Source organism: Perognathus longimembris, chromosome 10 (genome assembly GCF_023159225.1).
Source record: "Perognathus longimembris pacificus isolate PPM17 chromosome 10, ASM2315922v1, whole genome shotgun sequence".
Lineage (NCBI taxonomy): Eukaryota > Metazoa > Chordata > Mammalia > Rodentia > Heteromyidae > Perognathus > Perognathus longimembris.
The window spans coordinates 67,799,836-67,823,326 of record NC_063170.1 but is presented as its reverse complement, the minus strand read 5'-3'; the positions used below and the strand labels follow the sequence as shown (position 1 = coordinate 67,823,326).

The 23,491-nt window shown below is 37.2% G+C and overlaps 1 protein-coding gene across 17 annotated transcripts in view; it reads right to left on the bottom strand.

The window, feature by feature from the left end:
* Setd5 (SET domain containing 5) overlaps window positions 1-23,491 on the bottom strand; it is a 76,810-nt gene that overhangs the window by 36,558 nt on the left and 16,761 nt on the right. For 3 of the 17 annotated variants that reach the window (XR_007212396.1, XM_048356208.1, XM_048356214.1), the window contains exons 2-14: window positions 17,129-17,188; window positions 10,836-15,432; window positions 10,457-10,562; window positions 9,921-10,129; window positions 9,524-9,582; window positions 8,854-9,032; window positions 4,703-4,945; window positions 4,008-4,156; window positions 3,524-3,641; window positions 2,602-2,711; window positions 1,716-1,968; window positions 1,206-1,286; window positions 302-559 (exon numbers count right to left, since the gene is read on the bottom strand). Coding sequence is in view for 16 of the 17 variants with exons in the window: in XM_048356208.1 (XP_048212165.1) it covers window positions 302-559; window positions 1,206-1,286; window positions 1,716-1,968; window positions 2,602-2,711; window positions 3,524-3,641; window positions 4,008-4,156; window positions 4,703-4,945; window positions 8,854-9,032; window positions 9,524-9,582; window positions 9,921-10,129; window positions 10,457-10,562; window positions 10,836-10,927 (1,857 nt within the window). In the remaining variant the exon portion in view is untranslated. Of the gene's footprint in view, window positions 1-301; window positions 560-1,205; window positions 1,287-1,715; window positions 1,969-2,601; window positions 2,712-3,523; window positions 3,642-4,007; window positions 4,157-4,702; window positions 4,946-8,853; window positions 9,033-9,523; window positions 9,583-9,775; window positions 10,563-10,835; window positions 15,433-17,128; window positions 17,189-23,491 lie in introns of all 17 variants that reach the window. The other 14 variants (XM_048356212.1, XM_048356216.1, XM_048356210.1 and 11 more) reach the window with 13 other exon arrangements.

Below are 23,491 nucleotides of genomic sequence, written 5' to 3'. Positions count from 1 at the left end.
TGTTTGTTGGTAGTATGGATTGAACCCAAGAGTTATCACAAAGTCAGAAACTAAATGATTTCTACAATTTCACTAACAGTTTATTAGGCAGAAACAATACTAAAGTTCTATGCTAGTCTGAAGATGCCTAGTCAATCAAATATGACTGAACCCCACAAATTATTGATAAAAACCTTAAATGGCTTTAAGTAGTGTGTTTTAACAGACCAAAGCCACATATCCCTGATTTTAACTATTTCAAAAGTAGGTAACTGGCATTAGCAAAGATAAGGATGCCTAAATTCTAGAATCTTTTTCTTACCGCTGCTTGAGAAGATCTCCGGGTATTCACACCAATAGTTTGAGGGGTGCTTGGGGTGGCAATGTTTGAAACAGGGTTGCTAATTTCAGATTCGGGGGCCTCAGGTTTTGTCTCTTCTCCAGTAGGAGTCTCTGAGGTGGTGGTAGTAATTTCAATGTCAGAACTGCTCTGCTCCAAGGGCTGATCCCGCCGTTTCTTTCTTTTTTCTAAATTTTCGAAAGCATGCATGATGGCTTCAACCTTCCTATCCTCCCGGGTCTAGGAAAAAAAAAAGCAGAAGCTGCCATTTCAGAAGTATCATTGATGTACTCATTTAATTACCAAAAAATGATGCACATTGTTGAGAACAAGAGATTAAAAACTAGGCCAGCTACTTAAACTTTTTTTTAAAAAGACAACAAAACCAATTTTCTTCTGTATATCAGAGTTTAAAAACTTAAGTATTTTAATCGACATAATTGAGAGGGTGCTATGATTAGGGACTAGATTGTACCCTAAAGGTTTACTCATGTTTGAAAACCTGATCCCCAGGTCCCCAGGTGGAAGCAGTATTGAGAACTGGAGGAAATCAACAGGAAATAGGGGCTACTTTGGAGGAAGTAAGTCACTATAGAATTAAGTTTGAGCCTGTAAACTACGGACACCAACTTCTCAAACTGTGAGCCACAGTAAGCCTTTGTATTTAAGTTGGTATTTTGTCAGAGCAACAGAAAGCTGACTTTTATTTTTTAAAAATCAAAACACAAATCAAGGAAAAGAAATAAAATCTAGTTTATGGAAAAAGCCTAAACTGTGACCTCCAAATTAGATAAAAGAGATGATGGAAACTCAAAAGAAGAGAAAGGCTCACATCCTGTAGGTAGCAGGACTCAAAAGAAGCAAAGGGATGTTGGATGATACTTACCCTCCTGCTATGAGCTGGGTTTTCCGGGTCATCAATAACCTCTTCTTTCTCTTCTGTTTTTTCTTCTGGATTGTCTACTTCCTTTAAGATAGATGCAATATCATGGTGCATTATTAAAACCTGAGAAAAAGTAATCTGCTTTATTCTGGTAGCTTATGACTTCCTAGAAACTGCTTTCAGTACTTTTGAAGTGTTATTCATGTAAGGCTACATGGTAAGCAAAGATAATAACCCTACCTTCATTCACTGGACTTAAATCCAAAAAGTTAACAGATTTTTTTCCCCCCTAGGCTGCGAATGGAAGACCCAGTTGCTTCATCTCACTACCAGGCAAGTCATGTATACTGAGCTATTGAAACATGTTCTTGGTATTACAAAAAGAAAATGGACAGTTTCATTGATATAAAAACCACTAAATATTATTATAGATTCTCTAAAACATGTGACAAATTAGAAGTTACTTCATTTGGAGAGGACTGAGACCGTAACATTTTGACTAGGAGAAATTACCTCATGATCACTGGATACGTTTACTTTTTCTGGAACTTCTTGAGGCTGCTGGTCATTATTTTCCTCTGGAGCTTCATTCTGCTGTTCCATTTCCAGCTCTTTCCGTCGTGCTTTTCTACGTCGGGTCTCTGCTCCGATGGTGGGTAGGATTGGAGGGGGTGGGAGTGGCAATTCGGCAGCATTAGGATTCCTTTTCTGAATAGGACAATTCCGGTTTCCCTTGTGACATGCACAGTCCACTTTATAATTACTGCTCCAAACAAAACAAAACAAAACAAAAAAACAACAACCAAAAGTGCCTGGTTCAATATCTGGTATATTAATCGTTCATCCCAATGAATCTTTGAATAGGTGAAACAAAGCATTACAGAGTCCTTATGAATCCTTTTTTTTTTGGCCAGTCCTGGGCTTGAACTCTGGGTCTGGGAGCTATAACTGAGTTTCTGTTGCTCAAGGCTATCAACTCTACTCCTTGAGCCACAGCAATACTTCCGTTATGAATACTTTTGATAGTCAGGGCCTTGGCACTGTCCCTGAGCTTCTTTTCCCACCTGAGCCACTTCCAGTTTTTTCTGTTTATGTGATACTGAGGAACTGAATCCAGGGCTTCATGCACGCTAGGCAAGCAATCTACCCCTAAGTCATTTTCCCAGCTACCCAATATCTTTATGAGGAGACTTGTAAGTAGTATCATACAATGTGCTTAAGCTTCTTAAAAGAAAATCGTGCTTGTTTTTCTTTTTCCTTCACAATCTTTAGGGGAAAAAATTACTCATGCATAAAAAGATTGAGCAAAGAAAACAGAATAATTAAGAATGGGTACAAATGTTATATAGTGTTGAAAAGCTTAATGTACTCATGTTAGTTAAGATTTATAAAGTCTTACCAGTTACTATACTCATAATCGAATGCAATGGTGACCTCAGCATCCTTGGTGATGGCAGATACAGCATAGATACACAGATGAATCATCCCATCTGCAATCATGTGTCTTACCTGTACAAACAAAGGCCATTTTTCCATGAAAGGGAAAAGAACCCCTTTATTCAAGTAATTTTTTCCTGATTTAGTTACAATATACTATTAACTCCAATTCCCCCATGAAATTATTACATAGTGAGAACTTCTAAATCTGTAAGACTTCTTATAAAAGAGATATTTGAAACCAGGGTAAAAACACTGCCTTTACATCTTTTTCTGGGGGCTAGTCCTAGGGCTTGGACACAGGGTTTGGGCGCTGTCCCTCCACTTTTGTGTTCAAGGCTAGCACTCTACCATTTAAGCCACAGCTCGACTTCAGTTTCTGTGGTTAAAACTGAAGGTAAGAGTCTCACAGACTTTCTTGCCTTGGCTGGCTTTGAAACAAGAGCCTCAGATCTCAGTGCCCTTGCTTTACATCTTAAAAGTTGTTTCTAGCTCTGTAAAATAATTTAAAATCATTAGCTTATAAATAAAGCTCTTGATAAAGAATTTGATGTGGCTGCACTGGGTAACAAACTCTAGAAATGTCCAGAATATCTCTTACAATAGTTTTTCTAAAACCTAAAAAGTGAACCAAAATATCATTTCTTTAACATAAACTTATTGACTTCTTAATGAGTTAGCTGTGGTTCTCAGCAAATGTTTGCCTGATCTTTCCCATTTCTGCCTTCTCTACAGAAATTTCATTCCTTGCATTCTATCTCTTTCATTGAAACATTGTAACTATTAACTACAGACCTTTATTTGGGTGCAATTCTCAGATTGTTTCTTCATAAACTTGTCCTTGGGTGGTTCCATTGAAAGAGAAGTTACTACAGATATCTTACCTCTGCATTTGGGGTACATGATCTTCTGATGAACCGAGCATCATTACCGAAAGTACGGGCATCCACACACATCTCTACACCATTGAATTTTGAGTAGAAGAGCACAAAGGGATATGGTCTAGGGATATAATTAAAATTCCTGTAATTCTTGATAAATGAAAAAGCCACCCCAATGTCTCTACAAATGATACAAATGCTGACAGAAGCAGCAGCAATCTTTTGCAATGCCTAAACTTGATGCATTTCTGCTTTTGATTAAAAAAAAACATGTATAGAGCAAAGAATGCTACATTTGGAAAGGAGTCATTGTCACTTTATACAGTGAACAATTAGCAGATTTATTTGCACTTCCTACAAATAAGAGAAGATATATAAGCTTATTTGAGTTGTTAGCTTTTTCCCAAGAGTGGCTTATCAACCAGGATATTTATAGCAATACTAGTCAGAACCAGGTTAGCCCTCAGTGCTCATGAATGATGCTTACTTTTTGAAGAAATGCCCATTGACCTCAAATTGCTGCCGTAACATGACTTTCCCACGATACTCTATTATAAGAGTATCCAAAGCCAGATCTCTTGCAGCCCTCAGGATTTTGCGATGCTTCTGAACACGAGTGACTCTTCCCAGCTGTAACTGAATAACACCAACATGTTACATTAGATACCAACAGCAGCTTAGGAGACACTTGAAATAGTTCATAATTGTCAAAAAGGCACCAACATTTGTGGGTTTTATAAGTTATGTTATTTAGCTTGACGACCAGAAAATTTTGAAATTGATAGAAGCTCAATTTTTGTAGAAACTCCATCTACTGAACCTGCCACCCCAGAAAAGACAAGAAAAGATCAAATAAAAACACATGGTAAAGGTTTCTGTGGCTCTATGAAACTAATCAAGAATGAGTTTAGCTTTCTAAAAATCTTTCATAATTCCTACCTAGGCTATGTTCCAACTTAATTTATCTACTTTTGCTTAATGAAAGCAGCTTAAAAATATGCATATCTAAATATTCTCAAGTGAACATAGCCAGTTTTTGGCTGAAGATAGTCATTAGTTAGTTCATTTGTTATTTTAAGATTCTATACATTTGAAAGACACAGCAAGTCCAATTCATACCCTCTCTTCCTAGGTTCTAAATCTCTACCACTTAGTTTTAGTATTTAACCCTTTGGTCCTTACCTGCATCTGGGAACCAATAACTGTATTATTACAGGCCAATTCAGTCTTATTAATAGTGTCTAAAATAGCAGGTTTGCCCACAAATTCCTTGTTAGAATGCAGATGTTGTTCAAGGGCGTTTTGTACATCTGCACTGTATTGATTAGTGAAGGCCTCTTCATACTGATCAGTCCATAGTCTTATTCGATTTTCCCAGCCCTCAGTTGTATTCTCATCTAAATTCTGTGCTTCAGAGGGAGAATTCTGCAGAGATCAAAAGTATGTAGGTTAGTAGAATCCATGTATACCAAGGAAGGGAAGACATAGAGAAAACATGTTCCCCCACGAGGCATTGGGAGTAGTGTAAGAGCAGTTAGGTGATGTGGTTTCTATCAGTTTCATCACCAATGAACTGTGAGTGCCTGAACAACTTAAATGGGGAAACTCAACTTTCCCACTTATTACAAAGCAAGAAAATTAATCTAGGCCATTATTTCATCCCATTACTGATTTTATGATAAAAAAAAAATCAAATTTTGCTTTTAACCCAAAGACTGATTTAAGTTTCTAAGAAAATCTTCATAAAAAGCTAAAGTTCAGAAACCTCAAATTACCATATTTTTAAATTTCAAAACATTTATTTTCAACTTAATAACTCACTTTTGTTAAGTGTGATAGTCTAGTTTGTTTTACTATTCTCAGGAAGGGCTTTATTTTTGTATACTTATTATTTTCATTATCAAAGTAACATTTCTTCATTATCATACTACTCAAGAGAAAAAATTACTTGGGAGTATATCCTTGAGGATTTTATCTTCAATTATTTATACCATGATATTCTAAATTATCTCAAGAGGTACATAAGAGGAAAGTATGTAGAGGGAATGTAGAAATTATCTGAGAGGTCCTACAGCCCTACAGGAAAACCATTGTCCTCTATAGCAACAATGCCAAGAAAAAAAAAATCAAAGCAACAATATCCTGTGCTTGGAGCTAGATACAGCTTAAGCCTGATACGTGTCAGAAAACTAACACACTGATAGGAATGACAAATGTACTAGTGATGACTAGAAGGAAGACATTACAGTAACCAAAGCTACCTGAAAATTTATGTCCACATTAAAATTTCATTAAGCATAATGAAATAAAATAGAAAACACTCGTGCCCATTATAATATATGCCTTTTGTTTTTCTCTTCAGAATCACATCTTCTGCACTTTTCATCAAGTACAAAAAGACAGAAAAGTAAAGAAGTCTAAGAAGCATCTAAAACCAATATATAATGAACAGCTTGTTGTATGCAGTAGCAGCTGAGTGAATGAACAGTATAAAACTCGAGTTAAGGGACTGCTTTTAAGATTGGGGATTAGGAGTGCCTAAACAGTACTTCTAGCTTTAAGCATTGGATTATCAATCACTGCGACTTATTAAACTTACCCTATTTTGTAGGCATTGTTCACTACTCTGATTTTCTTTATTTATTCTGCTATTCTGTCATCACACAGGCACTAGGGACGTTCCTTACTAGTAGTTCTAGAGTAGTGGTTCTCAACTGGGGTCAACTTGCCCTCTGGAGACATTCTGTAATAGTATACATAGCTGAACTGCAACTGTGCATGTATGTTTTATTATACCTAGTGGGTTGATGGCCAGAGATGTTGCTAAGTATCTTACTTTCCAAAGGACAGTCCACAGAATTAGTCTGTCCAAAATGTCAATGGAGTCAAGTCTCTAATAGGAAAAAACTTGACTTTGATATTAAATATACAAATGACAAAATGTCCCCACCCTTATAACTCCTAACTAGATCTTTGCTGAAGTTCTATTAGCACAAAATTTATAATTCAACTTAGAATTATAACATCAAAAATAAAATCATAGATTATTTTTACTTTATCTTAATGTTAACAGTCTGTCACCTTCCCCAAACTGTGAGGAAAATATGGAATTTATGCAGCTTTCTGGGACAGCCAGCTGATAAGCTTTCGAGAGGTTTTGAACCTCCTGAAAGAAAGTTATAGTAATTTGCTTTGTAGCTGGGATCAAATCTACAGCCACACCACAAATCTACACAAGGGCCCCTCTCTTTAGCAAATGAGATAAAATGTTAGGGATACTTAAAGCATATTTGGATACTTGGAAGTTGCAAGGTCTAAAGAAGCAATGTTTAAGTTATATTCTAAAACATAACCCAGACCTCTGATACATTATGATTTAAGTTTCCTACCTGCACAGGTGAGGCCTTCAGATCGGATAAAATGCTACTTATGATTGATTACATTAGTCATAAATACATAAGTACTCCTAATAAAGGTAATTCTCACTCAGAACTTTTAATGTTTATACCGTATAACTGCCAACTGCAAAAAGCCCACTATTGCATGAATGCTTACAGAACTAAACTAGAACTCAATTCTAACAAAGGCTTCCAAACTCTTGAGTAATGCTTTGTGAGGTATGCTGCCTGTCTATCTAGAAGACATCAGATAGTATAATCAAATCTTTTAGCAAATCATTCTCATTTACTAGTACCTAAAAGTCCCTTTAAAATATTGCATCCAATTTTACTATTCTCCAACTTCTTTATAAAATCATGCCTTATAAGCCTTTTTATTTGATAATGGAAGAAACATGCAAACATTACATCCACCAAATAGATATTCCAGGAAAAAGTTTAATTCCAATAGGGCCAATTCTTATCAATAATACAACTTTCTGCTAATGAGTTACCTTTTTAACTGGTGGTGAAAAGCCCACATGATGCTAGGATGGAGTGAACAAGACATCCTATACTGTTACCAGAAAACCTTCACTCCTGAGCGTAAGCCCAACCAACGCAACAAAACACATCCACCTCATTTTGTGTGACAAAATATCACTTATCCCCTCACCAAAAAGCAGCTAACAAAAAAACCCAATAAATTAAGGCTGATTATATAAAAGGAAAACATTCCAGAAAATGGTCAAGAAAAGCTACTTTGGAAAAAAGCTCCATGAAAACTGAATGGCAACAATTACAAAGTAATGAAAAGCAGACTCCAAGATTCCCAGACCATCATCAGGAAAGAAGCTGACCAAAATCCAAGATCACAGTGAAGTAAAACACAGCATCAGGGAAGATTAACCCCTTACCTTCATCCGCAAGGACTTCCGGGATCCCTCTCGAAATGCCTATCCCAAAGAGGAAAACAAGTAGAACAAAACAAAACTTGGTACCAAGAATGACAGTTATATCTACCTCAGATTAAAACTAAGTGATAAACGAGTGTTCTATTCTGTCCCCTTTTCTCTACATAACAAATCCAAAAGAACTCCCCCAAACTATTACCAAGAATACAGACAGCTCAAGGCCAATGAACTCTAACCTTCATATGTTCTGTGATAGAGCTAGATAACACAAGAAAAAAAGCATGCACAACTGAAATCCTACAGGTACCTCTGACATTACGAGAAAAAGTATTTTAAAACCTTAAATTGCAGATTTACCAGTTTCAAGTGAAGAAGGAAACAAAGACCATTCCCCTTTAGAAGGGGTGGGCAAGTCACCTAAGAGCAACAAAGTTGCTGTGATGGGGAAGAAAGAACATCAAACAGAAGAGGTTTCTCCTCCAGACTCTTTAGTTGAGAATACAGAAAAGTGACCATGACACTAGAGAAGCTGAGACCATTCACAAGAGATGTTTCCTGATTTTTGTCTTGCTTTTTAGAAAGAAGAAAAAACCTATTGACCCAATGACACAGGTAGGCATGTAACCAGAAGAGTATCATCAGATGGCTTTGAACTGAGTGGTGGGAACTGCTGTAAGAATAGAAGCTGAGAGTCAAGGCTACAACATAAGACATATAGACAGGGCTAGAATTTCATACCTGGGATGGGAGTTGGAGCAGAAGAAACTTAAAAAAGCCATTGGTAATGGTATGGTGCGGCAGAAGAGATACAGGTCTACATGCACACTAACACAGCTCATTTTTGTAAGTAAGCCCTTCAAGCTTTAAACATTTGAATTACATTCTTTTCTTTTTGGTGGTCCTGGGGTTTGAACTCAGGGCCTCACAGTTGCTAGATAGGCACTCTACTGCTGAGTCATGCCTCGAGAAAAAGCATTCTTACTCCAAAATTTGAATTATTCCAGACATATTTCTATTTTTAGATTTTTCTTACTCTCCATACCTTGATTTTCTTCGTCTTTGGTGCTGCACGACCCTTTTCTGGACTCTTTTTCCGCTTCTTGGGTTTGGTTCTTCTAACAGTTAAGGTGATGCTTGTAGGTGTGTGCTGTGTTGCTGTATACAACACAGTGGAAGGAGAAAGCTCCTCATCCCAGCTTTCTGTTGCACTGCTATCCCCACCTAAAAAGAGGGTGATTTCACAGTTCAGGGACTAACACTCTCAAAACTGTCCTAACATCACTTTATTTCCATTAACTTTATCATCTGTAAATACATATACCCACCTTTCTTAAGAAAACAAGACTCCTTCTGTTACTGGCATTAAGCATATAAACTGTGCTCTACATTACATCAAACTCTTCCCTTGTATCTAGTTCCCAAGCTCTATTGCCTTAAAATATAACAATCTGAGATACATAATACAAAGGAAAAGGATTTATTTTTTCTTGTAGTTTTGGTGCTCACAAAGAAAACCTGGCTTGCTACAGGACTAAGCTGTTGTTTCCACCTATGTTTAATTCACCAAGAACTATACAGTAGTCTTGAAAGGACTTCTCTCCATGAAAACACCTGGAGACCATAGAACTTATAACAGGGATTCCAACTTAAGAGAATATTCAACCACAAAACATTTACATGTCAAAACGTAGGCTTAGCCATCTTAAGCTCACCTGATATGTTGTCCTGCTTCCGCCGATGAAGTCTAATAACCTTCCCCCTGCTCATTCCCCTAAAGAGGGAAAATAAACTTAAAGTAGTCCTTCCAACAGCATGCAGCACATCATAACACACACGGGAGAAGTATCTCTGCATATACTACCCCCTCCCTCCCACCTACCAAATGTTTCCAGGACATTAAATTTCATATCAAATTCAATAGCTTTAACATCAATCTCTCATTCCTTGTTGTCAGCAATTCTCACCTAGTGCAGAGAATTCGAGCCAAGGAGCACTAAGGAATCATCTACATTAACAAACACAAGAAAGAATACTTTGAGCTTTTCCCTACTAATAAGAAACCCTAATCCCATCAACCCAGGCTTGAGTTTAGATGAAACAGGATCTTACCTGCACTTGTCACAGTTGAGAAGGAAGCCATCCTGAGAAAGACCACAAGGACACCAGGTAGGGACAGTCTCTCCTTCAGAGTTCGGGCTGTCTCCACAGCGTTCCTCTACGGGCGACGGCAGGCCATTCAGGTCAGAACGAGGGATGATCGTCTGGACAGGGGGAGAAGCAGGAGGTGTCGGAGGAGGAGGGGCTCCGTAATTATGATCCTGAAAATAAGATTTTTTAAATCAACAGTGTCCAAACACTGGCCCCTCTCTCCCCTAAAGTATGGTACATATGGAAAGAAAGAAGAAAGTAGTACCCTTTGTTTTTTTGGCTTCAACCAGGAAAGTGATAAAACAAAATGCCAAGGTCAACTGGGACATAAAAACAAGAACAATGATGCAGGGCTAGACGTCCGCTGGAGGCAGGGAAGTGCAAAAGGGGTAACTTCGTCATGCTGCATATAAACATTTCAAGAAAGTCACAATGTATAAGAATGGATTACACTCCAAGAAGATCACTGCTCTGGAGAGAAACAAATGCATACTCACAGCATAAGGCAGTCCTCGACACCCCAGCCTCTGAGTGGTCCCATAATTATGAGTGGAATACACGCTCTTCTCATTAACTGCTGGACTAGCCTCCACAGATTCAGGGCTGCACAAAGGCGAAAAGCAATGCATGATAGCATAACACCTAATCTTCCCTTGCAACTTAACAGTTCACTTCCCACCTAACCCCTTTTCTTTCCACAACCACCAGCCACTCGAGTAAGAACTCACTGAAACAATCTGATTAACATAACTAAGCCTATAAATAACAGGAGTGTTACTGATGTGGATTTGTGTGTAACATGAAGCCAGTACAGGCAGATGTCTCAAGGCAGGCACCTGGGATACAAGGTGTCCCTAATGACAAACACAAACGTACCAGCTGAGCGGGGAGTTTCCCCTAGAGAAGCCACTCTGGGCTGGTTTAGACTCAGAACTATTCTTCTTAATTGGATCTCTTAATACTTCCATGAAACCTCACATGACATTTGCAGTGAGTGAGATGATGAAAGTGCCTTCTGCACTGCCCCAGGGACCAGGCCCTCTTCCATTCACTACCAAGACAGGATACCCTGAAGAAAGTACAGGTAAAAACAATGGCATCTTATATTTATCACACCTCTCATCTCGATGAACCCCCAAACACCTTCACACACCTTCCACCAATGACATGCAAGCATATCAAGGATATAATTATTTAACAGCTGCATGGTAATACCATAGGACTTAAAATAATAAAAACTGAGCTTGGAACTTATCTTAGTTTAGTGACACAGTGATGGTAGTAGCAGCTATTAGTGTAAATCACTTGCCATATGTTTTACATATAATTCATTTAATTTCTGCAACCATTAGACATGGTGAACAGTACCCCATTTTTATAAAGGGGGAAAGTGAGGTGTTAGGATTGCATGATTCCCCCCTCCCCCCAAGGTGATACACTGACAGAGCCAAGGTTTCAAATACGTCTGACTCGCAAGCCTGGGCACTTTGCACTATATTTTATCCTTAGTAGAAATTATTTGAGACCTTTTATTAACCAAGATTAATAAAAAGCTTAGTATAGAATCTGTATCTTTAGGAAAACAAACTATTCAGGCAAAATGTATTAACACAAAAGAAATATAAATGGACTTAAGTGTGTACATTCCATAGAAGCCTTTGCTTGCTAATAAAAAGGCATACATGGTCAAAGATAAAAATTTAGGCTTTGTTGGAAGAAAGAACTTCAACTCTATTGTCAAATGGATTTGGGGATGTTTTGAAAAATAATTAAGAATGTTAATTGTATGACTTGGCAGAACTAAAAATGGATTTGTTCTAATTTACAGAAACTAAAACAGAAACTCCAAGTACTAGCATAATTCAGCCTTAAAGATCATTAGGTCTTTTAGGGAATCAAATAAGACATATTGTTTCAAATAATGCTTTTCCTGCTTCAAGATTTACTACCTACAGCACTTGGCAGGAATAAAATGTGCAAGTCAATATAGCACATCAACTGATAAATGTGTGGTAAATGAAAATTCTGAGGTACATATCCAACTCACCCAGTTTTATGCTCCAAAACTGTGAGAAGGGATCTTATTAATAACAGCAAAGGTAATTTCTAGGTGAAGAAGAATTTTAGACATAGGAAAGTATTCTCTAATAGTGAAGTGCATGCATTTATTATTTAATAGTGTCTGTAAGATGGGAACTGTGGGGGACGATACATCAAGAATGCAGGTCAGTATTCTTGAAAAAAGACATGATCTGAACATGGCTCACTGAGAGGCAATCAACTCTGAGTCTTAGGCAACAGGTGGGGTTTCCTAAATGAAACCAAAAGTAGACAAGCATTAATAAAATGAAGATAGAATTTAGCTTCTATGATGGATAGTTAAAAACAGTAATGGATTTATACAGTTAATGTACTGGGTGCATTACTAGGTAAACAAATATTCTAAACAGCTATACATGTTTTATTTAGGAGATTTTGTACCATTAAACACATGGGGTGAAATGTGACAGCTGTTCATGTTATTTTTCCCCTCTTGGGGGTGGTGGGAAAAAGGAAAGTTTCATGAGATAGAAGATGGCCATGGAGATGGAACTATGTTGATTATATCTTACCCATCTCCAAACTGGGTAAATATGAACATATGCACTTCATGTGCAAGTCTAGGGAATAAAAATAAAATGTATATTGTGGAGGTTAACAGGCTAACCTACTGCTCAATATTATCTAGTCAAGCACAGCATTTAACACATTGCCATGCATGCCTACTCTGACTATACAGATATTAACAGCTAACTATAGGAGTCCCTACATACATTGATTTTTCACCTATGTTAAAATATGGATTAAAAATTATTAGTAGGAGAAACTGGGGATGTAGTTAGAGTGCTTGCCCAAGCAGGTGTGAGGACCCACATTTGTTGGATCCCCATCACTACAAAAACAAAACAACAAAAGGAGTACTAAGGTTACATGTCTTTATTAGACAATCAATTTATACACATAACTGTATCCTTTTTTCCTATGAATTGTGTAAGAGTTGGGCACATAACAGCGAAAACCAGGTTCACAACGGATAAACTCCATCAATTGTGTTTAAAGTACAGTATATAATATGTTATAATGCCACCTCTTAAATGACTAAAACTCTCAGGGCAGAGTTGTAAGTCCAGAAACAGCTTTCTTTTATTATGTTTCCTTACAAGTATCAAAAAATGAAGATTGCATGTTGTTGCTATCAGATTTAAAATACCATGAGGTATGGTCTGGGCTCTACTTGATCAAATATGTTGCTCTTAAGAGCAGTTTAACTTTAGATGTGCTAAGAATAGGGGAATAGGCATGATGAAGCACTGAAAAGTGTAATTACATAAGCTAACAATTGACAGTCTCTTCTTTTATACAACTACCAAAAGAATAACAGAAATTAGTTATGACTACAGTATATTTATGGAAATAATGGAAGAAAATGTTCAGAAACTCCTAGGATGTGGCAGTGTAATCAAATCTGCACACCAGAAGTATTTTCACTTCTGTAGCCATTCCTAGATTCCCTAGCAACATTTATGGTCAGTTATCTCTAGACTAACTGGGAAAGATACTAATTTTAAGAGTAACTGCTTTGGATCTTCTCTTACTGATTTTATACGTATTGGTTTAATCTCTATTGAAATGTCTTACAAATGTTAATATGTCTTCTTGTCATTAGGTCATAGCAGATAAATATCTGACTTTATGAATACCTATAAACACTATACAACTGGGATATATACTAATGCAGGAAAACTTTTAAGTAATCTATTTGGGTAAATATTTATATTCTTGGAAGTCTCAGCTAATGGTTTAACTGAATTTCTTTGTCATGCAAACAATACAAGAAAATAAAAATAGCCTTAAATGAAATATAAAGTCACTCTTCCCTCCCCATCTCCCCACCCTCCCTCTTCATTTTAATATGGAGATAAGCTTGAAAACTCTTCTCAGTTTCAGACTACCCCAGAATATTATACATTATTTCCTAGGGTAGCTTTATTTTAAGTATTGTTCAAGGAACCCAATAAACAAGTAATGGTGAATAGGTGGCCTTATGAAGAAATACACATGCTCTTTAATAATAGTTTCAGTTTTAAGAAAGAAGCCCTATTAATAAAGGATGCCGTTCAACCCAGAATTCTGGTACAGATGCTTTGCTTTGCTGAAGGGGGAAGAACCCCCAGGGACTATGAAAATGGCAAGAGAAACAGGGGAATTAGAGCAACACCCACCTCACTCAAGAAGTGGCTGTGGGATCAAGAGTCTGAACTGGACCTGAACATATTCAAAACACCAGGATTTTTCCAGCCCAGACCCTAATCCCTGGTACTGCCTGGAATAGACTTGGCTTCTGGGGCTGTGCTGCCCCCTAGGCCCCTTGGGTCTCTTTCGCTGGACTTTCACATCCTGGTGTAGTGCCACTTCGTCTTGAAAGGTAGGGGGCTTCCACTTCCTTTCTGTAAGCAAGGAAGATTGGGTACAAGGGAGGTAAAAGGACAAGAGGGGGAATCTGTGAGCAGGGGGAATCTTGGACAACTTAAAAAAGGGATACAAAAGGCTAAATTTTAAAGACGGATTAATATATAGAGTTGTATAATGAAGGCCTACCTTCATTGTCATTTGCTATTTTACATTTTTCAAGAATTGAAGAGTCTATTTTAGGGATTGGAATTTTTGACAAAATGAATTCCTAATGCTGCTCTTAGAGGAAAAAAAAGTTTGGTACCACTGATTTTGAAGGTCCTCTTTCTAGGCAATGAGTATTATAAAATACAGTTTGGCACTGCTCTTTATGTTTTCTATCCCCAAAGTCAGAAGATCTAAGCAATCTGCCCATAAAAGTTTTAGCCCCTTTACTTTAAAACAATGAGAAGTACTTAGGAAGAGGCCTTCAAAGAAAATCAGTTGGAAAGAAAATCTCCTTATCTCTCTCTATCAGAATATTCATAACTCTATAGAAGCAGGTAGTGACACCTACTTAATTTCAATTTTCCCATTCATGAACACAAAAGAAAAATGTAATCACTACTTTGCAACTTTGATTCTATTACTAATTTACCCAGAAATCCTTCTCTAAAAGCTTCTTCCCCCCACTTATAATTCTCTTTCCAGATTCTCTGGGAGAAAAGGGGCAAAGGTCTAATGTCATTTATAGTGGGATGGGCTTTGGTCAAGAACATACTGTATATCTTATTACTACCCACAAGAAAACTGTTTGCACACAAAATTGGTAGTGTACCAGGGATTACCACTTACTCTGATCCAGCAGCCATATCTGAGTAGGATGTATCTGGTGTAGTTACTCCCAGAGGGACTGCAATGCTCATGACGTCCAACACAGCAGAGAATGGAAATCACGGGGTCCAGTTAATGGAGACTGACCACTCTAAGAGTGGGGGTGAGCTGCAGAGCCTCAGCCAACATGATATGGACATGAGGAATCCTGCCAGACAAGGAAAAGAGCTAGTAACAAGATAAGACTTTACATCTATTCCAAATCTAAGAATCGCTTTTCTGTATTTTTGAATTCTAAAGAATAATAAATTCTACATTCATTATATACTATTACTAATCTTCCACAAAGCACAATAGCTATAAATTATACTCACTTTCCCTCAAAGGAAAGCAATGATTTGCCAGCTCAATGAAAACTGTATTAGTCTAGGCTTATCCAATAAATTCAACGATTCAGGATCAGAAATACCCTAGCTTAAACTCCTTAACAAGTCTTCAAATTTTCTGCCAAGGCCACTGATAAACCAAATCCTGCCAGCACTCATAAATAGTATTTCTCCCAAATTAAATCTGGAAGAAGAAACCAATGTGCTAATTGTATTTGACTGTTTACAACTGGTTCTTATTACCTTTTGTCACTTTTTGAACGATCTTTATCAATGGACCTAGGATTCCCCACACCTATTCCTACCCATTTGGAGGTGACTTAGCTAGACTGAGGACTGAAATGCAAAGTAGTCAATGTTTCTGATCTACAATATTAAATGTAGAGACTTAAACATAATTTGATAGCTAATCCTGACCCCCACCCCCCTGCCCCGTAGGGCTGGGAAGGTGGCTTAGCGGTAGAGTGCTTGCCTTGCATGCATGAAACTCTGGGTTCAATTCCTTAGTACCACATACAAAGAAAAAGTTGGAAGTGGTGCTGTGGCTCAGGTGGTAGAGTGTTAGACGTGAGATAGGCATGGTGCCACATTGCCTATAATCCCAGCACTTAACATACTGAGGCAAGAGGATTTGGGCTTGAGACAACTGAGCTACAAAATGAAATCCAGTCTCATGAATGAAGAGATATACTAGTTGTTTTGCACAAGTTCACAAATAACCTTAAAGAAACTTTAAGAAAAACTCATGTTAGGAGATAGAACAGAGGTACTAGAATTCTGAAAATCTCAAATTTGCCAACACTGCAATCTAAAGCCTCCTTTCTATTGCTTAAACAAACACATAAAAAAGTTAAGAATTTCTCTTTTATAAATTCTTCCAAATCCATTTTGTCTAGTTTCAGATAAGCCTGCCATTCTTCTGATAGGTCAAGCAGGTCATATTATTAATAATGCTTTTGTAATGATAAGATTTCTTTTGTCTTTTTTTTTTCCTTTGCTGGTCCTGTGGCTTGAACTCTGGGCTTACGCACTGTCTCTGAGCATCCCTACTCAAGCTAGGGCTCTACTCCCCAAGCCACAGGTCCACTTCTAGCTTTTTGTGGTTAATTAGAGATAAGAGTTCCATTGATTTTCCTGCTGGGGCTGGCTTCGAAGTGTGATCCTCAGATCTTAGCCCCGAGTAGCAAGGATTACAGGCATTAGCTACCAGTGCCCAGAAGTTTCTTAATTCTGATAACAAATTCAAACTTCTCATACATAATTGTGTAAAATATATCTATCCCAATATTAACTGAACAACCTTTAACAGTTTATATGCAATATTTTAATATTCTATTTTTATAAAACAAAATGACACTACAGTTTATGTAGTTCCAGTAGCCATTACTATGCTTAAAAAATAAAAGGGGGTATAAGAAAGAACTGTTGAGTGAATTGTGATTACAATTACAGCAATATGATTTCAGCATTCATTAAATGTAAAAAATAAAATATATTAAAAGAATTTGGGTCAGTCACCTTTACATACACCTCTGAATATGAAGTGCCCCAAAGTTATCTGTCAGTACCTCTGAAGACCTAGAAAAAGTTGAGACATAAATTAGTACATTAGGAAATAACATATAATGGAATTACAAATATTTTAATCTTATTTCTGATTTATACTGTTTTGTCAACTACCTTATTCTCCATTTAATAAAACAATTTTAATCCTTAATACAGCTTACATGTTCTATTTTCTATAAAGGGCGAGGAGGAAAATTACTTTTAAGAAGGGGTAAATACTTACGTTGGCTAATGCCTCTCTTTTCTTCAAATAAAAAGACCTCCCATTTCTCAAGGGGTGCTTTTATGTTTCCTTTGCTTATTATTCCTTTTTTTGGGGGGGGGGTGGGGAGAGTAGTATTTTTCCCCCTTCTTCTTCTAGGAAGGTTTTCTTCACTGAACCACTTCCAATTTCAGACTTTTTGGTGCAAGTCCTGGGGCTTGAACTCAGGGCTACAGAGCTGTCCTGGAGCTTTATTTGCTCAAGGCTAGCATTCTACCACTTTGAGACATAGTGCCACTTCTGCCTTTTTAGTGGTTAATTGGAGATAAGAGTCTCATGGACTATCCTGACCAGGCTGGCTTTGAATCATGATCCTGAGATCTCAGCCTCTTGAGTAGCTAGGATTAGAGGCACGAACATTTTTTTAAAAAGCAAACGTCAAATTTTGTTTTCATGCAGACAAGGTCTTGTCCAACATTTATGAATGGAAAGGGAGCTTTAATTTATTTTGTATTCTAGAAAAATGAAAATAATCAAGAATTTTTCTTAGGAGAAAATGATCAGTATGCCTTAAATTCTTAGTGTTTTCTCCAAAAGGTCAAGACTACTATCAGCCAGAATTTCCCATTAATGCCTAATGTATCATTGTATTATAAATATAAAAGAGCTGGGAATGGAACTCAAGTTAGCAAACACAGTAGATATTAACTTCATTTTGTTTTATGGAATTTCTTAAAAAGTGAAAAATAAGCTAGTCTTTAGAAAAATTATACCCAAAGTTATTTTTTTAAGGTATAAAGTAACAGTAAAGGAAAGAAATAAAGGAAGAAGCAGCAGAATCCTTTAGAAATAGTAAATAAGCAGAGAGAAAGGACAAGAAGAAAAAAAAGTATGAGTGTGTACGGTAGGGGGGAAATGAATGCACCAGAATTTTATTTTCTTTTTAATGATTGACAGAATGTTAATCATTTCTAGATTCATAAATAAGAATCAGCCTATCTTCCAAAAGAGCACATTGTAAAATTTCTTTTAGTTTCTTGGGAAGTGTATCGCATATTATATGCCAGAAAGTTTGTAATTATCCTGTCTTTTACATTGGACTTAGGAGGCCAAGAATCTCTATTATTCTTTTTTGCTAATCCTGGGACTTGAACTCAGGGCCTGGGCACTGTCCCTGAGCTTCTTTTGCCCAAGGCTAGCAATCTACCACTTGAGCCAAAGTACCACTTCTGGCCTTTTCTGTTTATGTGATACTGAGGAATGGAACTTATGGCTTCATTCATGTATGCTAGGCAAGCACTCTACCACTAAGCCACATTCCCAATCCAAGAATCTCTACCATTTAGACAGTATTTTCTCTTTATGAATTGCTGAAAGACTGAGACTACAATTTGTCTAGTCACTCTAAGACCGCTGTTTGAAGAACAACTCCAACTGAGATTTCAGAAGAAATTGCATCAGACAGGTGAGCCGGAAGCAGGTGGGAGATAACAGTCTAGTAAATGGCCAATCCAGTGAAAGAAATTCAGAACAAGTCTGCTTCAGTAATCCTGTGAAGAGGACTGGCAGGAAGAGGAGTGCTGCTTCAGAAAGAGAACAGGCCTCATATGCTTCACACAGTCTTTGTACTGAGGCTGTGGACCTTGGCAGTTCTCCCAGAAATGATGCAATCCTGATGAACAAGATCTGCTGCCAGAGAAACAATTGTTAACAGCCTAAGCAGACAGCAACTCAGCCAAGATGCAATCTCTCATCCACTGTATAAACTACCACAATGTCAAATCTTCTTCAGTTTTAGTCTTTGATAAAACCTAGGTGAATATACATATTCGTATTTTCTCCTCCCCTACCCTTTCTTAATTGGAGACAAGGTCTTGCTATATATAGCCCATGCTGGCCTTAAACTAGAAATCTTCCTGCTTCAGCTTTCCAATTGCTGGAATTAAGGGTCTTTACCCCCAACTTAAGGTCTTTATATTTTAAATGAATACTCATTTTTCTCAGTGTCAGTAAAGCTTTTGAGAGGTAGTGGTTTCTCTGAAGTAAGAAACTGCTTGGAATTTAGCACTCAATTATGAGATATCAAAGTAAACATAAACACATTAATTCAGAGTGAAAGGTATATTTTAAATTTCTAAAACTATGCCATGAAATAGAAAAAAGGAATTGTAATTTATTACATATTCTTGCTTAGTTAGGAAGACCGAGTTAGTTAGGAAGACAAAGTTATTTACAATGTCCATTTTCCTGACAGCAACAATATTACCAGAGTATTGAGACATAATTTGAGCACCAATGATTATATCCGTCATAACAGTCATAACTTAGAATTTAACTTAAAAATATTGCCACAATTTTAGTAATCCTCTCTAGAGCTCTCAATTCCTACATCCATTTCTTTTTGCCTCTGAATGATGCACTCCTCCTATGCCTCCCGAGTATCTGGGATTACTTACACACACACACACACACACACACACACACGCACTTATCATTAACTGGTGTAACAATGAGCAAAGTTTTTGAGTGTTTGGGGGTATTTACTACATAAGTTTGCCCATCTCCTTCATTTATCATTCATTCAATAACAATTATGAACTACTATAAATGTAAAAACTAGGCTAAGTGATATTCAAAATCCTTCTTTTATCCAAAGTATGAGAGGGCAGGTGATTTCCAAACTCTTTAGCTTTGCCTATGTGCCAAGTACTGCATTTTTACTACTGTGAAGGATAAGAAATCCTGAAATATGAGTTAAAATTAAGTCAAATTTGGAAAGGAAAGAAACATCCACCCTATAAAACCAGAAACAAAACTAAGATTTTAACCTACTCCATAGTTGCTGGTGAAAGTAGTCTGTTACAGAAATAATATTTATTTATTTGTTTGGCAGTACTGAGGCCTTTGTGAAACTCTGCCACTTTAACCATGTTCCCAGACCTTTCTTGCTTTAGTTATTCCCATACTCAATCTCTAGAAACAAGTTCCCTGATAAATCTCTTAAGCTGTTTAGATAAACCTTATCATTGATCTCCAAGAAACATTTTTAAGAATAAAGGTAAATGGACAGGAAGATGCCTCAAAATATGGTGGGAAAAAGAACTTAATCATACACGTTCTATGATTCCTAGCAGAGATTTTATTCAGAATTCTTATTCTGAAGGGAAGACACTCAAACTTAGTCATTCTAGTACGGACAAATAGCTCCCCCATTGTTAATTGCTATTATCAACATCTATTTCTAAATACCTTGTTATAAGATAATGTAAACATTGCAAGCACATAAAAAACAAAACAAAACAACAGAAAGGAAGGCTGGGAATGTGGCCTAGCATGCATAAAGCCCTGGGTTCGATTCTTCAGCATCACATAAACAGAAAAAGTTGGAAGTGGCGCTGTGGCTCAAGAGGTAGAGTGCTAGCCTTGAGCAAAAAGAAATCGGGACAATGCTCAGGCCCTGAGTCCAAGCCCCAGGACTGGCAAAAAAAAAAGTAGAAAAATCTTCAAATGTTTGTGGAAATGTAAAAAGGTTTTTAACTTTCTGGATGATGGTTTATCATCTGTAAACTTATTAATACCATTCTAGTAGTTCCCCTTTGAGAAATTAAATGTGTGCGCGCAAATGTGTAAAGTTGTATTTAAAAGATAATCCCTCGGGGCTGGGGATATGGCCTAGTGGCAAGAGTGCCTGCCTCATATACATGAGGCCCTGGGTTCGATTCCCCAGCACCACATATACAGAAAATGGCCAGAAGTGGCGCTGTGGCTCAAGTGGCAGAGTGCTAGCCTTGAGCAAAAAGAAGCCAGGGACAGTGCTCAGGCCCTGAGTCCAAGCCCCAGGACTGGCCAAAAAAAAAAAAAAAGATAATCCCTCAATGAAAATACTCTACAAATTCTCAACAATATGTGATTCACTTTTTTTTTCTTTTTTTTTTTGCTGGTCCTGGGGCTTGAACTCAGGGCCTAAGCACTGTCCCTGGCTTCTTTCTGCTCAAGGCTAGACTCTGCCACTTGAGACACAGTGCCACTTCTGGCCGTTTTCTATATATGTGGTGCTGGGGAATTGAACCCAGGGCTTCATGTATACGATGCAAACACTCTTGCCTCTAGGCCATATTCCCAGCCCATGATTCACTTTTAATACCATCAGTATTTGGAATTTCTACTGTCCTCTAAACTTACAATAACTAGGTAACTCAGTTGCTTTGCCCCAGAGTATGCGGAGATCTTCATAATAAGACCTACATGAAACAGTATTCCATAATCAAAGTATTTTCCTATAGTTGTCCCTTGAGGTAGTTATTTCTTCTTCTAGTAACAAACCAAGACCAAATAACAAGAAAATCCAACCAATTATTCTAGCTATCTGTAATCTAGCCGGCATCAGTAGAATTCTGACTGAAGATGCAAGTAAAAGAGAAGATCTGGGCCCTTCTTTTTCTAAGACTATCAAAACTGTCCTAGAAGTTTTAACTCAGGAATATGAAATACGATGCTTCCTTTTTAATCACCTCCGAGAAAACCATAAACCTAAAAACAGTAAGAGGGTCCCTGTGTACTGATTTATTGAAAGGGCCAAAATCTTGACTTAGCTTGTATACATGTACAAATTCATTTGGTATACTCCACGATACTCAAATACCCCTATGGTATAATATGCTCTAGCCCAAAGAGATGTGGGTGTACACTCTCCTTTTCGTTGTGCTGACACTAGCTCCTGGCTGAAAGCCTAGATACAGAGCTATTCCTTTCATGTGAAATGTTTCGCAGACTTTTATTTATTTAAGCTTTGTTTTGTTTGACATAGGTTTGTACTGTGCAGCTCAGCCTGGCTTGCACTTGTGATCCTGCCTCACTCAGTCTTCCAGGTGCTGGGTTTCAGGTTCGCACATACCACCGTTAGCCAGAATCTAGCAGTGCACTCAAATACTCCTCATCTCCTTATGATTTTAAAGTTGCACTATAGTAAGGGGAGACACTGTGCCAAAATAAATGTATTCATTGCCTGACTTATATAACTGTAACCCCTCTGTATATCACCTCTATAACAATTTTTTTAAAAAGTAAAAAATACAAAGTAAAAAAAAAAGTTACATTATAGCAATGAAGATGGTTTCACTCTGAGCCTCAACTCTCCAATCTATTCTATTAGATAACCCTCATAGAACATAACTTTGATCTTTAGCCATTCCCCCTTAATTAGAAATCTTCAATGACTACCTTAATATTTACTGGGTAGTTCAAACTCCTCCTTTATTAGCTATTAACCCATTTTCTCTCTTAAAATTCTGTCTACAGCATTTACCATGTCTGGTATTGTTTTTCATAATGAAAAACCTACCTTTATTTTGAGAAATTTTAAATAAGTATAAAATTAGAGGAAACTCTGTAGTGAACTCATGTTCCTTACCTGGCTTTAAACCAACAACTAATTCATATATAATGTTATTTAATCTCCCCTTCCCTGGACTATGGTATAGCAAATTCAAACCTGAGTATAACTGGCCCTGTCCCTTATTTATTTAGTTTCCCCCTTATTTAATATAACAGTTAGTGATAAGAATATATAAATGGACCTGCTTATCTTACTGCTAGATGGCTAGTGGTAGAGAATCAAAGGTCATCATTCTTTTGCAAAAGTTCACATGGATAAAGAGCTTATGCAATTCATTAACTGCTAGACTTGCTGAGTAATGTTTAGGTTTGAAAATTATACAGCTGTAGTTACATAAAAAGGTTTCAATCACTCAAAGTTTTTAAAACTTATTGCAAGGTTAGCACTGGTGGTTCATGCCTGTAATCCTAGCTCTGCCGGATTAGAGTTTGAGGATTATGGTTTGAAGCCAGCTGGAGCAGGAAGTCTGTGAGACTTTCTGTTTCTGAATTTTATCTCCAATTAACTATCAAAAAGCTGGAAATGAAGGTGTGGCTCAAGTGATATGGTGTGAGCCTTAAGTCGGAAAAAATGTAAGGATAGTGTCCAGGCCCAAGTCCTGAGTTTAAGCTCCAGTACTGGTACACGCATGTGTGTACATGCATACACACATACATATACAGATAAGTGAACACACAGACTCAAAATCATGGCAAATAATTATTTTTGTACCATGAGT